General features: G+C 41.4%; 1 protein-coding gene across 1 annotated transcript in view; it reads right to left on the reverse strand.

Annotated features, from left to right (window-relative positions):
* PKHD1 (PKHD1 ciliary IPT domain containing fibrocystin/polyductin) overlaps nt 1–13,838 on the reverse strand; it is a 252,844-nt gene that overhangs the window by 123,461 nt on the left and 115,545 nt on the right. Inside the window, 7 exon segments of the mRNA XM_050316128.1 lie at nt 894–993; nt 2,516–2,628; nt 7,499–7,632; nt 10,283–10,334; nt 10,336–10,409; nt 10,832–11,026; nt 12,820–12,977. Of these exon segments, the coding sequence (XP_050172085.1) occupies nt 894–993; nt 2,516–2,628; nt 7,499–7,632; nt 10,283–10,334; nt 10,336–10,409; nt 10,832–11,026; nt 12,820–12,977 (826 nt within the window).

The raw sequence follows: 13,838 nt of genomic DNA on the forward strand, positions 1-13,838 counted from the left end.
ATACAAATAAATTACAGAGGTGGGTAGAGAAAATAAACAAACAAAAAACTCCCGCCAAACAACCTTTTATTTATTTTTTTCCATATAAATAAGCTTTTCCAGGAAGAGTGTGCATCAATTAAAAAAAAATCACACTGAAAGATTGTACACCTTCAGAGTCATAGAGATGGGTGAAGCTAGAAAACAAGACTTACAGAGAAACACATATAAACTTTTCAGGTCATCAGACAGGGGGTTAAGAGGATCACAAGCTCTAAATTGTACATGTAGAAAGAAAGCATCAGGTAATAAGGGGTGATGTGGATTTTTTGTAATCAGATTAATTAAAAATGAGCTATAATAGCTAGAGAATGAATTTAGACAAATTCAAATGAATGAAAAGTGCAAATTTTTAATGAGAATGAAAAAAAATCCCCTGGAAACCATCAGCCCTATGAAGGTAAGATCCTAACAGGATGTTTTACCAACTGCAATCTTCAAGAATAGCTCAGATCCACTCAGGATTTGTGTTTTTGGCAACGTGATCTAGTGAAAGGTGTCCCTGCCCAAGGCAGGGGAGTTGGAACTAGATGGCCTGTAAGGTCCCTTCCAACCCAAACCACTCTGTGGTTCCATGATTATAGTGGCAGTCAGATGTTAGATGGTTACAGAGAACACCAGCTGCCAGTGAAAGGAGCACTGATTCTGCAGTGAAGCTGTAAAATGAATTCACACAAATCATTCTTCTGGCTTTTTCATTAAAGTAGGAGCCTCCAGATGAGAAACATGAACATACAGTTACAAGAGCTTTACTCTGACTGTGACTTATTTGCAGCCTCGAAGATGAAGTCAGTGTAGAGGTGAGATACCTGGAAAGATCCTGAGCATCACAGAGGATGTCAGGACAAACGTACCTGTGCTCCCCCTTGGCAGCTCCAAGCTGTGAAGTTGTTGAACTGAACAGGTCTGTTTGAGCTCTCTGGCAGATATTCTGGGTACACCAGCAATCCATACCTGTTTAGGAAAGAAAGCAATGGAGACTGATTCTTTACAGTACATGTATTGGTGAGCAGATTTTTCTATTCATCTTTTCGATATTTAAAATCTAAAGTCTGTAACAGTTCAGTCACGAGACTTTATCATTTAATCCCAAATCAGAGACTGGTAGATAACACTTCTTATTTTAGGCATCTAATCATGCCAGTGATGATATTTAAATTTTCTTTTTATGCATTTTCAGAATGAGCCACAGCAGGGCTAACAAGTGTGCAGTGTCACTGAAAGGTGACATCCCCATCATGCTCATGAGTTTTCAGCATCACCTTCAGATAAGCCTGACATGAATTTAGACAGATAAGGCTTTTCTTTATCTTGGATTCAGCCAACTTGAAGTACAGCCCAAATGTACATGTTCCTGAGTGCTGCCCTTGGTTTGACCTCCTCAGAGATTTTAAGTCCAGATTAATATCCAGATTTCCTCAAGACTCAGGTCACTCCATCCGCTGATTTTCAGTATAATATTTTTCAGTATAGTTTCTGTTTCAGGGAAGCACAGACAAAAGCTCTTGTGAATAACCATTCCTGGATACTAGAGGAACAATTTTACATGAAATGCCATAGAATTGTGACATACATGAGAGTGTCATGGAATCACAATGTGGTTTGGGTTGGAAGGGACCTTTAAGAGCACCTGGTTCCAACCCCATGCCATGGGCAGGGACACCTTCCACTATCTCAAGTTGCTCCAAGCCCCATCCAACCTGGCCTTGGACACTTCCAGGGATGAGGCAGCCACAGCTTCTCTGAGCAACCTGTGCCAGGGCCTCACACCCTCATAGGGAAGAAATTTTTCCTGGTATCTAATCTAAGTGTGTAAGAAAGAAATTGTATATCTGATCTCCTGCAGTCACCCTCTTCTGATAATTCCTGGTAGACATAGAAAGTGAGCTTTCAATTCAACACAACCTCCGATGCTTCAGTGCTTTGCTGTTGATAAGAAATTGTGTTAAATGTGGCACCTTGGACTACACTGGGACCAGTTAAACAAGGGGGTAAAGTGGAGGAGCTTGGGAATTCCTGCAAGTTAACAAATAGGGCTTGTGAATGATGAAGAAAGGACCAGGAAATAAAGGAAAGAAGTGGCTGCCCCATCCCTGAAAGTGTCCAAGGCCAGGTTGGATGGGGCTTGGAGCAACCTGATCTAGTGGAAGGTGTCTCTGCCCACAGCAGGGGTTTGGAATAAGATGCTCTTTAGGATCCCTTCCAACCCAAACCATTTTATGATTCTATGACTGTAGTTAACCTAAAAGAAATCCAGAAAAGCAGCCCCACGCACACCCCTGACAAACACCGACTCTGCTCTGCTGCAGATAACTCTGCTGACAAGGGAGGAGGACCTGAAAGGGGGAAAAACTGGGGGGGAAGAGGGGAGGAAATTCTGAACAGAGGGGCAAGGCATTTTCTGCCCACCACTGCAGTTTTAGTTGTCACAACCACCACTGAAGGAAAAGCTCTTTAACCAAAAAACCCCAAGTACCTCGTGCAGGAGTGAGCTGTGTTCTCACTGAAGGACAGGAGAGGCACTTTGGATGGTCCCTCAGGGGACAGATGAAAGAAATAGCCATACCCAGCACCACACACTGTGTTACCCTGTAGAGAAGAATATGTAACTGTGAAAATATATTACCTCAGATTTCTGGAAATAAATGTTAGCCTAAAAAAACCTCATATTAAAATCCCAGCTGAAGTCCATTCAAATTCTGGTAAGTGTGGCTGGTAAAAGACACCTTCTGTGTCCCTAGCCTTGTCCTGTTTTCACTCTGACCTTAGGGAGTCTTAAAAAAGCTGTTTTAAGCCAGACAACAAGGATTGGCCAAGCAATAGAGACAAATGGCAGAAAAAAAGGTGTTGTCACAATTCTGGAAGAAGTAGGTAAGAAAAAAATGGGTGGAAAACTTACACCTAAAAATTCCTTTCTGCATAAGATGAAAATGACATGAAGGAAAGGTAAATCACAAACTATTCAGTTTATTGATTTCCTTCTTAATCTGTGTCTTTCTCCTGTCTCACAAAGCAAACAGAGGATAAGAAAATATTTGCATTGAAAAAGGGATGCTACTAAAAGTCAAGAGAAGGCAGAGAACATCAGGATATGTCAGTGGCTGAACAATTAAACTTACTTACACTTATGGTAAATTATGTGGTTTGAATTATTTTTAACAGGGTAAGTGAATAACCAGGGGGAGATGTGCTGTAAGTTGTTGTTATTTAATTTCTCTTAATTAAGAAAGAGTTACATTTTTGTATGATTGCAAGGGGGAAAAATGAGTGAACATAAGGTCCAACTGGCCTTAAAATAGGAATTTGGTACTTACAGACTGTGTAGCAAGTGGGTTATGTGGGTTATATTCAGTGGGTTCTGAGCTTTTCTACTCTAGGGCAAGAAAATCTGCTCTCTCTTGCTTAATTAGGAGACCAGCCAAATCCAGCTGGTTTTGGATGGTGTCCATATAACAATGTTCTCATATGTGCACCTGTGCAGAATCACCCTCACCTGCCTTGGATGTGTAAAAATTTGATGCTGAAGTCCACCCTGGTAAACTCAGGCTCCCTTTCTTGGAACAAAATAAGGCACAGGCATGTCCAGAAGGCAACTCTCCTATCCTTAGACAAGATTAATTGCTCTCTGGAGGTGTCTAGCTCACTAAGATGACCTTCCTTGCAGCTGTAAGAGGAGCTTGTTCTCTAAGATCAGGACTGACACCCACCACTACCATTCATAGGTCACTGGACACTGTTAAAACACTAATGACTTCTTAGTCCCTGATGGGCCAAATCAAAGCTGTGCCTGGTGACCTTGAGGTGAAACCCTCTATATACCAATTACTTTCTTCTGAGCCATCCAAGTGTGCTCCCTGCAGTCCTGATCCCTGACATCTGTCAAGGAGCTAAAAAGTACTGAGACCCAAAGCTCTGCTTTCCCTATCCCCAGGTACAACTGCTGCTCTTTCTGAAAGTGCAGCCACAGACCCTTTTCCTTTAACAAAACACTTCTGCAGTCCGGTCACATCATCCCCAGGATCTTTTACTTGCGACTCCAATCGTGCGTTCTACAGATGATTCATAAGGAGCAAAAAAAAAAAAAAAAAAAAACCCTGCATATTTATTCAGCCAGCCAGTGGCTGGAGGGCAGGGGTTTTAGGCAAGCAGGGAATTTTGTGTGGAAATCAATTCTTTGTGGAAGTCAGTATATTACGAATGTCCGTGCAGCCAAAATTTCCGGAGAGAAATTACCTCCCCGAGCATGGCAAACACCTGGAGCTGTGCACTGCAAGTCAGTAAAATCGAGTGGCTGACGTTTTAAGTGTCTCTTAGCCTCACAACTCGGTTGGGTGTAAATATTTCATGAATTTCTTTTAGGTAGCTGGGACTCAAACTGTTGACTTTAAGGATTATGTTGAAGCTCTGGACAGCGGGCCCAGCACTGTGACCCCAGTTTCAGAACCTGGCAGGGGGCCCAGTGTGCACCCACCTTGCAGGAAACACTTTGGAAAAGGTCTCAATAGGGATGAAATGGTGAAAAACAATGGTATTGTGGAGAATGGCTGGGTGGGGTGACACTGGGGGACAAATGCATTTACCAGCAGTGAAATCAGTCACATTTACCAGCAGTGAAATCAGTCACATTTACCAACAACCACCATCAGTCACTCCCCTGACACGGAGACACGGGCTGAGCTCCACCCTGTTCATTCACTGGAGTCCTCCACACCATGGCAAGAAAGGAAAGGGAGGATCTTGTTGAATTTCTCAAGCCTAGTCTGTACCTTGTTATGCATGAGCTCTCCATGCTGGCTCTAGGATTTCAGGGCATTGAAAACATTTATTGGAATTTACTATAAAAAGTCCAAGACTCACTGGGCCCAAGAGAAGCTAAGAGAAAAAAATATAAACCTATTTTTAAAATTGCTTGTCCTGCACATAGAAGCAAAACTAGGGACATAGGACAGAAGTTTCAGTGACAAAAGAGGCAATATCCCAGAGGGGCATCTTCAGTTCCTTGTGCTGACAACATTTAAAAGAAAAGAAACAACCTGTTAATGAAATTGTCAATGGCATTAAAAAGTGATAACCTGGGCTCACACACTGCATTTAAAAAAAAAAAAATTACACTAAGGTTGTAATAATCATTTTGCACTCATACTGTCCAAGTATAAAATTTTATCTAACAGCCTGATTCACCAATACACTTAAGAGCTTAAGTCAAATGGAAACCAGAGGGATTTGGGTCTCCAAATGTCTTTGTAGGCTCAGGTTTGAGTGACTGCTCTGTCCCAATTTCCACACCGTTTAGGACACCACTGATTTTCAAGGAAATTTAAGCTCTTCAGCCACCGATGCAAATTTAGGCTTCCAAGTAAATTGAGTAGTTATGAAAATATCATTGCAGGTCTCACTATGGAAAAGCTTAGCCCATCATGCACAGAAGATGTAACACTGTAGGCCTAGAGCTCCCTGGTTATCTTAGCTGTAGTCTTTGCCTTAAAGATTGCAGCCCCTAAGTTTAAAACCAGTAATTGAAAGAGGGATATCTTAAGATAAAGAAAACAAACAAAACAAACAAACAAAAAAAGAAATTACAAACACCTACAATTAAAATCTAAAGGGGAAATTTTTCATGTCCTGGCCTGGAAATCAAGCAGCAGGAAAATCAGTCTTTCCCATGACATTCTTCAAATCTCCTCATTAAATTAAGATTGTAAATACACAAAAAACACTATCCAGTTCTTGAGTCATTTGATCAGATAAAAGGTACTGAAACTCTGTGATATCAGGATGCTGATGATGGACCCCCATCACTTGAATTTAGTGATTATTACTGTACTAAGAAAAAGTCCACAGTTGTTTTGCCTGGTAGAAGTGTGACTTTTTCTCTTAATATCCATGTACTTCCAGGTCTTCCTGAGCACTCCTTGCTTCTAATGACAGCTAATAACAATTTTAACCTGGGCAACTTCATATTTTCCTTTTGCTGCTGCAACACCTCAAATATCCCACTCCAAGAGACTGCCCATGATGAGGGTTATCAGCAACCCTTCCAGGGCCACCTGCTGCTCCAGCTTGAGCACCACAGCTCTGGGGAGCAGACTGAACCCCCTCATATTTGGGTTCAACGCCACAGATGCGGCTTTGGGCGTCTCTGTGAAGACATGAGAACTGGGAGGGCTAAATAAATGTGCTGAAAACCCACCACAGTCAGTTCACACATCCCCACAGAGGTAATTGCAGCAAACCTTTTCAAAAGCTGAGCCACTGGCAACAGAGTCAGAGCTCCAGGGTAAGTCAGTGCACAACAGTACAAAGCTGTGTTTAGTGAAGGTGAAATTCATAGGATCCTGTCTGGTTGTTGTATTTTTTAGCCACATCTGATGGTCTTAAAAAGGATAAATATGCCCTTGAGGGAATTGCAGAAAAGTCTCTCCTGCTTCATAGCTACTACTGTCCTTATAATAAGATAGGAAATGTGTTGGACTCTTTTTCACCTTCAAATTTGGGTGCAACTCTTTCCCCGTGGAGCAGAAGCCCAGGGGATGATTAGGTCTTCACATACAGTTAGTAACTGGTTTGGTTACTGTGGGTTAACAACGGAACAGGTCAGAATAGTTTTTTTTAATTAAAATATGCTTTTGTCACTACTGAAAGTGTGGTAAGAAAGGTCAGTTTCAATGAAATTCCAGGATTAAAATAGTTGGGAAGGAGAAGCAGGTTTGAAGTTGATGAAAATCAATTTTTTTTCCTTCCATGGAAGACTTAAAAGGGACTCTTTATTCTGAAATGCAAGACCAAAAAAAAGTACGAACTAAGAGAAAGCATCAGAGAATTAGTGAATAGAAAGATTTTTACTGAGCTCAGCTTTTTGATGTGAGGGCTGTTACTCTGTTAGCTCTTTAAAAGTTCAGTGGTTTATTACTGTTTTGAATATAGAAGATTCATTTCTTTTAAAATCACTGTCATTTTCATAGGACAGGGAACACATTCTTCTCACCCTCAAATGCAAATATATGTACAGTGTAATTTTAAATCTAGATGGAGATACATTTGATATGGATGCATTTTAGTGTGTTTGTCATCAGTCCATTAAAATTGATATTTTTTTATATATATAATGGCAGAAATAGGAAACAATTCTCGAGAAGCTCTCTACACTTTCTTCCAAGTTTTCTGAATCCATGAGTTTTAGAAAATAAAACAACTTTTTTTAAAGTACATCAGTGTGAATGGTCTCACCGTAATATTTTATTCCATGCAAATGCAGCAAAAGTTTTAGCAATAAATTTGCCCAAGAACATAACTCGTTTTGTAATGTGCACTTGTTTCAATGTGCCAGAAGCACAGGTTCTGACAGCTCAGCCAAGAAGCAAATATTGTGTATATGATCTCCCAGGTAAATGAAGCTCTGCATCTTTCTGATATCTCTGATTAGAAAGGAAGTGTTCTGTCTTGTACCTGAACTTCTCACCTTGATGTGGTTGGCAGGAGCCCTGACGTAGATCCCTGCTGGTGACAGTGTCTCAACGTTGGATAAACCATCAGCTCCAGAAAGGCCAATCACTATGTTGTTACTGACTCTGTTCCCCTCTTCCAGTCCCTCACCTTTAAAGGAGAAAAAGAAGAAGAAAGGGGGAAAAGACATAAGGAAAGTAAATAAGAAAAATAAAGGAAAACCAAGAAAAAATAATTAACATAAATGTACATAAATGAAACATAAATGAAACTCCCTCTTGTCATGATTCTGCATTTCAATACACACAAGTCCAGGTGTTATGTTCACACATATTTACTGTACTAGGCGTTATATGTGAATACATCATCAGCCATATCTACTCTATTGTAAACTTATGTTGAAAACAAATAATATATATATTATAAAGCAGGTTTACAGTTGGGAAAAGAGAGATTCAGAGTGAGAAGGGGGCTCACCTCTGCACAGGCATGCTCCTGGCAGTACTAGGACTCAAAGTCTGCTCTATCTCCTGTGTCTCCATTCACTGCCCTGCTTACATGTAAGAAAATATCTAAATATGCTTAAAAACACCTGGTGCAACTCTGCACAAAAGTGGGGCATTGGCCCCCTAAGCAATGGAGTAGGAGAAGAAACAGGGAAAAATCAATCACCCAATTGATCAGACAACTCAGACTCGTGGGGTGCCTCAGATCTAGTAACAGTATTGAAGTAGCAAAAAGAAAACAAAAGAAATATGTTTTTAAACTACACCTTAAAGAAACAGGCCACGCAACAGCAAAAAGTGCACAGTCTTTGACAAGACAAGACTTTGACAAGACAAGACTTTGACAAGTCTTGGACAGAATTTGGGCAAGTAAAGTTCCAAGTGAGGACAGAATCATAGAATCACAGAACACACCAATAGGATAAGAGAAAATGGCCTCAAGTTGCACCAGGGGAGGTTTAGATAGGATATTAGGAATAATTTCTTCATTGAAAGGACAGTCCAAACATTGGAATGGGCTGCCCAGGGAAGTGGTGGAGCCACCATTCCAGGAGGTGTTCAAAAAATGTGTGGATGTGGCACTTGGGAAAAGGTTTAGTTGTGGACTTGGCAGTGCTGGGATAATATTTGGACTCTATGTTAAAGGTCTTTTCCAGCCTTAATGGTTCTGTGATTCTATGATCAGCATATGTTCTCCTGCTCTGGTCTTTTGGAATAAGAATATGAAGTGTAACATCTCTACTTGTCTCACACTGGGAGCAAATTACATCTATTTAGTTTATTATTAAACATAAACTATTACCTTCATCTATATCTGCTCAAGTTCTGTTCCAAATACAGATTCCTTTCCAATGATTACTACCCCTAGCATAAGCCACTTCCCAGGAATATCTACATCCTTTGTTTTTTGGGGATGGCACTCGTCACTTTTAGCCATCCCTCAGTCTTCTGAGCCTTTCTCAACTTTTTTGAACAGGATCTATTAGGAAATATTTCCTTTCCAGGCTGTATTTACCACAAACCATCTCACTACCAGAGCATGAACAGCATAAAGTCCTTTTGACATCCGTACAGGTTTTTGAGGCGGTATAAAAGGTTTTGGCTTTCAAGCTGAGACCTGGTGTGTCAATAATTTTAAAGCCCAGAACGACTTTTTATGACTGTCTTGAAAACACCCTGAAAATAAGGGGTTTAGATGCAGTCACTGAGGTATTCCAGTACAGGAGCTGTAAAGAGCCAGCTATAATAAATATTCCTTCACAGGCAACAAAATGATACATAAATTCATCCATCAGACCCTCTGGAGCTGCTGACAGTGAAGCCATTAAAGACATCTTGGGGATAAGGTGTATTCAGGCTGAAACTTCAGCTCAGCCCAGAGTCCTTTAACTCCAACCCATGTCCCAGCACGAGTGAGCCAAGGGATGCCAGCAGGTTGGAGATCTTGCTCTGCTTCCCCATGGCTGCAAGGATTCTGTACATTACCTTGGGTATCTCTCTGAGCCAGCTCTCTTCATCTGCAAGATGTGTATAATCACTTTCAGTTTATAGTCTCCTCTGCTTAAGCTGTGATCTATGACTTCTCATTATGTTTATACACAGCACCCACCATAGGGACTCGCTGTGTGTGTGGAACTGCAGGACCAGAACTAAAGGCTTTTTTTCCCCTCCTCTGTTTATCTTAAAATTGGTCATTTTTATCTCATCTCTTACGAGAAATGAAAATCGAGCTCTATCTTTAGGTACTCAGGCGACATGAGATCCCAGCAGAAGATGCTGGAAGTCAGTCTCCTGATGGTTAGTTAGGAGAAATATTTTGTTGTTTAACATTTTTGTTGCTCCAAGCTCCAATTTATTTAAGTGCTAAATCCTCTGCTTAACTTTTAACATATGCTTTCACTCCATTATCTTTGATGTCAAATGAGTGAAGTTAAAGGTAAGTATGCTCTTAAATGCTTCACTAAGCTGGGATCTTAAATATTGCATAATGATGCTCTTCCAAAGATGGATTAATCAATCCCCTAAAAAAATCTACTTCTCCCTGTTCACTTAAAAGCAAGAGATGCTGAAGAAGTGAAGACTGTCCTGAAGAGACAGAGCATATGGTCAAGTGGAAGTAGTTTCTAGCAGTTGTTTGTAGAATTGTGGGAGCTTTATTCCAAATTCACTGACACCAGGAAATGCAGAAGGTGTGATTAAAGTTCTCAGAGCGCAGTTAAGGATCTGCTTTTTTTCCATTTTCATGCAAATGGGAATCAGCACATGTTGGGTAGATATTTTGCTGCTTCACTTACCCAGTACAAGCCCATGGCCTGAAATGTTGTAGAAAACATTCCTGTCCACAGCAGAGGTTTGAGATCCCCATCAGGCGGAGTCCTTGGCCAAAGGAGTCCAAAACACAACAGCCATGAATGTAAGAGTCTGGAAAGAAAAGAGGTCTGTGATCAAAAATTCACTCTGCAGCTTGAAGGTTGCGAGAGTTTTATATTGGCTCCTCATCCTTCAATTCTGTGCAATTAATCTTTTGGTCCCGTGGGACCATGTGGTTGCAACTGCCCACCCTTACTCATCTGGCAGGTCTTTACTCACTATTTCCAGAACTGGAAGCAGCACACCAACACAGTGGTGTAGCATAAAACCAAAATATTATTTTAGGAAGAAGCAGCTGAAACAACTCCATAACTGGGTCTTGGACTGCAGATGAGGTTTCCTCACATTTAGCAATCCAGTTTGTCCACTAACCCCAGAGCTAAGCAGGTTTTGAGAGCATCTGCCCCAGCTCTGGGCAGGAGAAGGTGAACATTTGATTTCATTCAAGCCCACCTGCAGTACAGTCAACTCACCTGCCATCCGTGTGTTGCCCATAACAGTCAGGGCACTGCAGTGATGACGAAATATTTGGCCAACGCAGTGGAATCGGACACCCGCCAGCTGGAGCCGGCTCTCCTCTCCCTGGAAAGCCTCCACAACCACGATGGCTCCCAGGTCCCGAGCCCCCAGCTGCCTCTCACTTCGCTTGTACAGACACCTGGAGCTGCCTAAAATACAACCCAGTGAGAGCTGTGAGTGTCACTTCTCCATGGTGACCATGGGGACGTGCAGGGTGAGACCCACCACACTGACCCAGTGAGACTCCACCTCCAGCTGGGCCCAAACACAAATACCCACGGGCAAACATTTCTGATGTTCCCTCCAAATACCCTCGTGGTTCCTTCCCTAAAAGCCTGGATGTTTTTAGAGGAAAATATATCAAAAAAGAGCAGGAAGCTGTTGTAGTTTTACGTCTTGGGAAGTTTTCTTGTGTTTAATTATAGATGGTCCTATATGCAGGAGGAAGATGGATTTGACTTTGACTTCCCTGGGGTGAGGTTCTTGAGAAGGAGGTTGGGCATGGATATATGGAATTAAACTGAAACGAGACATTTTGAATTTGTTTTAAAACTCTGCTCTCCTGTCTCTCCCTGCAGGTGGATGGGGAGCTGTTACTACCCAGAGGAAGAAGATGAGATTAGAGCTTAGGAAGGAATCATTGGCTGTGAGGGTGGTGAGGCCCTGGCACAGGTTGCCCAGAGAAGCTGTGGCTGCCCCATCCCTGGAAGTGTCCAGGGCCAGGTTTGATGGGCCTTGGAGCAACCTGGGATAGTGGAAGGTGTCCTTGTCCATGGCAGGGGGTTGGAAGTAGTTGACCTTTAATTTCTTTTTCCACTCCAACCATTTTGCAATTCCATTATATGACAAGGTAAGTAAATCATAGGGCTGGGGAAAATTCCTGAAAGACACCCTTCCATGGGTCTGTGCTCAGGATATTATGGTATAAGGAGAATCAGGCTATGAATGTGTCACTTTGGCTTGTTCAGTGGAGGTGCAGAGGGGATCTCAAATTCCAGCACTGCCTGCTTTTGCTCAGTAATGCTCGCTTTTTCTTTTTAAAAAGGTAAAATAACCACAGAAAAACACTGCTCACTCATCTTCTGGTGACTTCTCTGAGAAATCCTCCTATCCTTTAACTCAAATAAAAACCTCAAATGGTTAGCACATTTCAGAGACTGTATTTATGAGTTCCACAGAAAATGGACCATAAATCCATGTGTAATATAAGCAGTCGGCTGCTGGATATCAAATGAAGTCTTGTGTCACAGTCTGAAAGCCCAAGGCATTTTATTTTTAAAGGAAACCTTACACCTGGGTTGCCAGATAACCTAACTCTCCTCAAATTATAATCACTGTGGCCAATTCTGCTTCCTCAATAGATGGTGTAAATCAGGAAGCCACCTGTTAGGCTTCATGGTGTTTCATACAAGTAAAACTAAAGGAGAACAGATATTTAACATTTTTTCACCAGTGATACTATGTGCATCACCTGTTATTTTTCTCTTGGCGTCCCAAATCACTGAACAATGTCTCAATATTTTACACTAAGGAGTACAAACAGCATTGGGCTGTTTTGTTTTTCCTTCTTCTAAAAGTGACTAAATAGTAAACACAATTAAAAATTTAATGTATTATGTACACTGAAACATGTTTTCAGAAGATACTTTCTTTTCTACACCCTTAGGCTCAGGCAAAACTAAAGAGTCTTTCCCAAGATGGCTTGAAATAACAATGTGAAAATAATACATCTGAGATATTACAATGAAATGCAGTTCAACTCCCAAGACTTCACATTTCAATGTCAAACAATGTTTGGAAAGACAAACTCGCTTCCCTGGCATTGGTATGTCTCAAAGTTATCCTGTGTAGGAAGAGTTCTAATACACAGTGATGCCACAAGGGGATTTCAGTGGAGCAGTTTTCCTCCTCGATGCATTTCTGTGAGAAAAGACCTCCTCACCTTTTGTAACACCTGCTTCTGCACACTGTCTGAGGTGGGATATTCTCTCCAGGGTGACATTTCCTTGAACAACAACCCTTCTGCTGATCAGTGCCACCACAGCACTCAAAGGCTGACCTCGGCCATTGCCCCATCCCTCTCCAACACTGTGGGAGTACCTAGAGAAAAACACAAAACAAAGACATAAAATCATCTGCACCTGCAACATGGCAAGAATTACGTTATGAATTACTGTTACTTATGTTTATGACCTTAACAGCCCAAATTTAGAGCTGGTTTCAGTCCTTTTCTCACTGTGGACACACAGTGTGGCACATCCAGTGCATCTCTGTATATGGGCTAAATAGATTTTTCCTTGTCTGATGTTTGTTTTCATCTTTTTATCTCTGAAGCTCACAAACTTCCCTTAGATTATGTATATAATATATTATTATATTATCAGGAAAAGGTTCTTCCCCTGGAGGGTGGTTGGGCACTGAACAGGCTCCCCAGGGCAGTGGGCACGGCCCCAAGGCTGCCAGAGCTCAAGGAGTGTTTGGACAATGCTCTCAAGGACAGGCTGGAATTGTTGGGGTGTTCTGTGCAGGGTTAGGAGTTGGACTCAATAATCCTTGTGTGTCCCTTCCATCTTTTAGGATTTCATGACATTTACAACAAAATACTTCAGCCTTTGAATTCTCTTCACAAAACATATTTGTGTGAAAACCATCAGCACTTTCTTCCTCCATCCCCAATTATTTCTGAAAATGATACCATTAATCTTCCTGGGCATTGGAGTTGTGTTGACTTCTAAATAGATACCATGTTTCAACACTGGAGATGATGAGAAGTACAGCTTGTCCAAGACCTCCATGCACAGAAAATGAAGAGAGCATAAGGCAGTGAAATCACCACTCACTGGAAATATGGCAGCAGTATTTCCAACTAAAACAATTCAATTTAAGTGTATTCCTTAAGTAAGTCAGTCAAAAAGCGGGGATTTATTATTTTTTACAGAAGTCAGACACATTTTTTGTGAA

The sequence above is a fragment of the Myiozetetes cayanensis genome, unplaced genomic scaffold, assembly GCF_022539395.1.
Source record: "Myiozetetes cayanensis isolate MyiCay16 unplaced genomic scaffold, myiCay2020 scf2-11, whole genome shotgun sequence".
NCBI classification, from domain to species: Eukaryota; Metazoa; Chordata; class Aves; order Passeriformes; family Tyrannidae; genus Myiozetetes; species Myiozetetes cayanensis.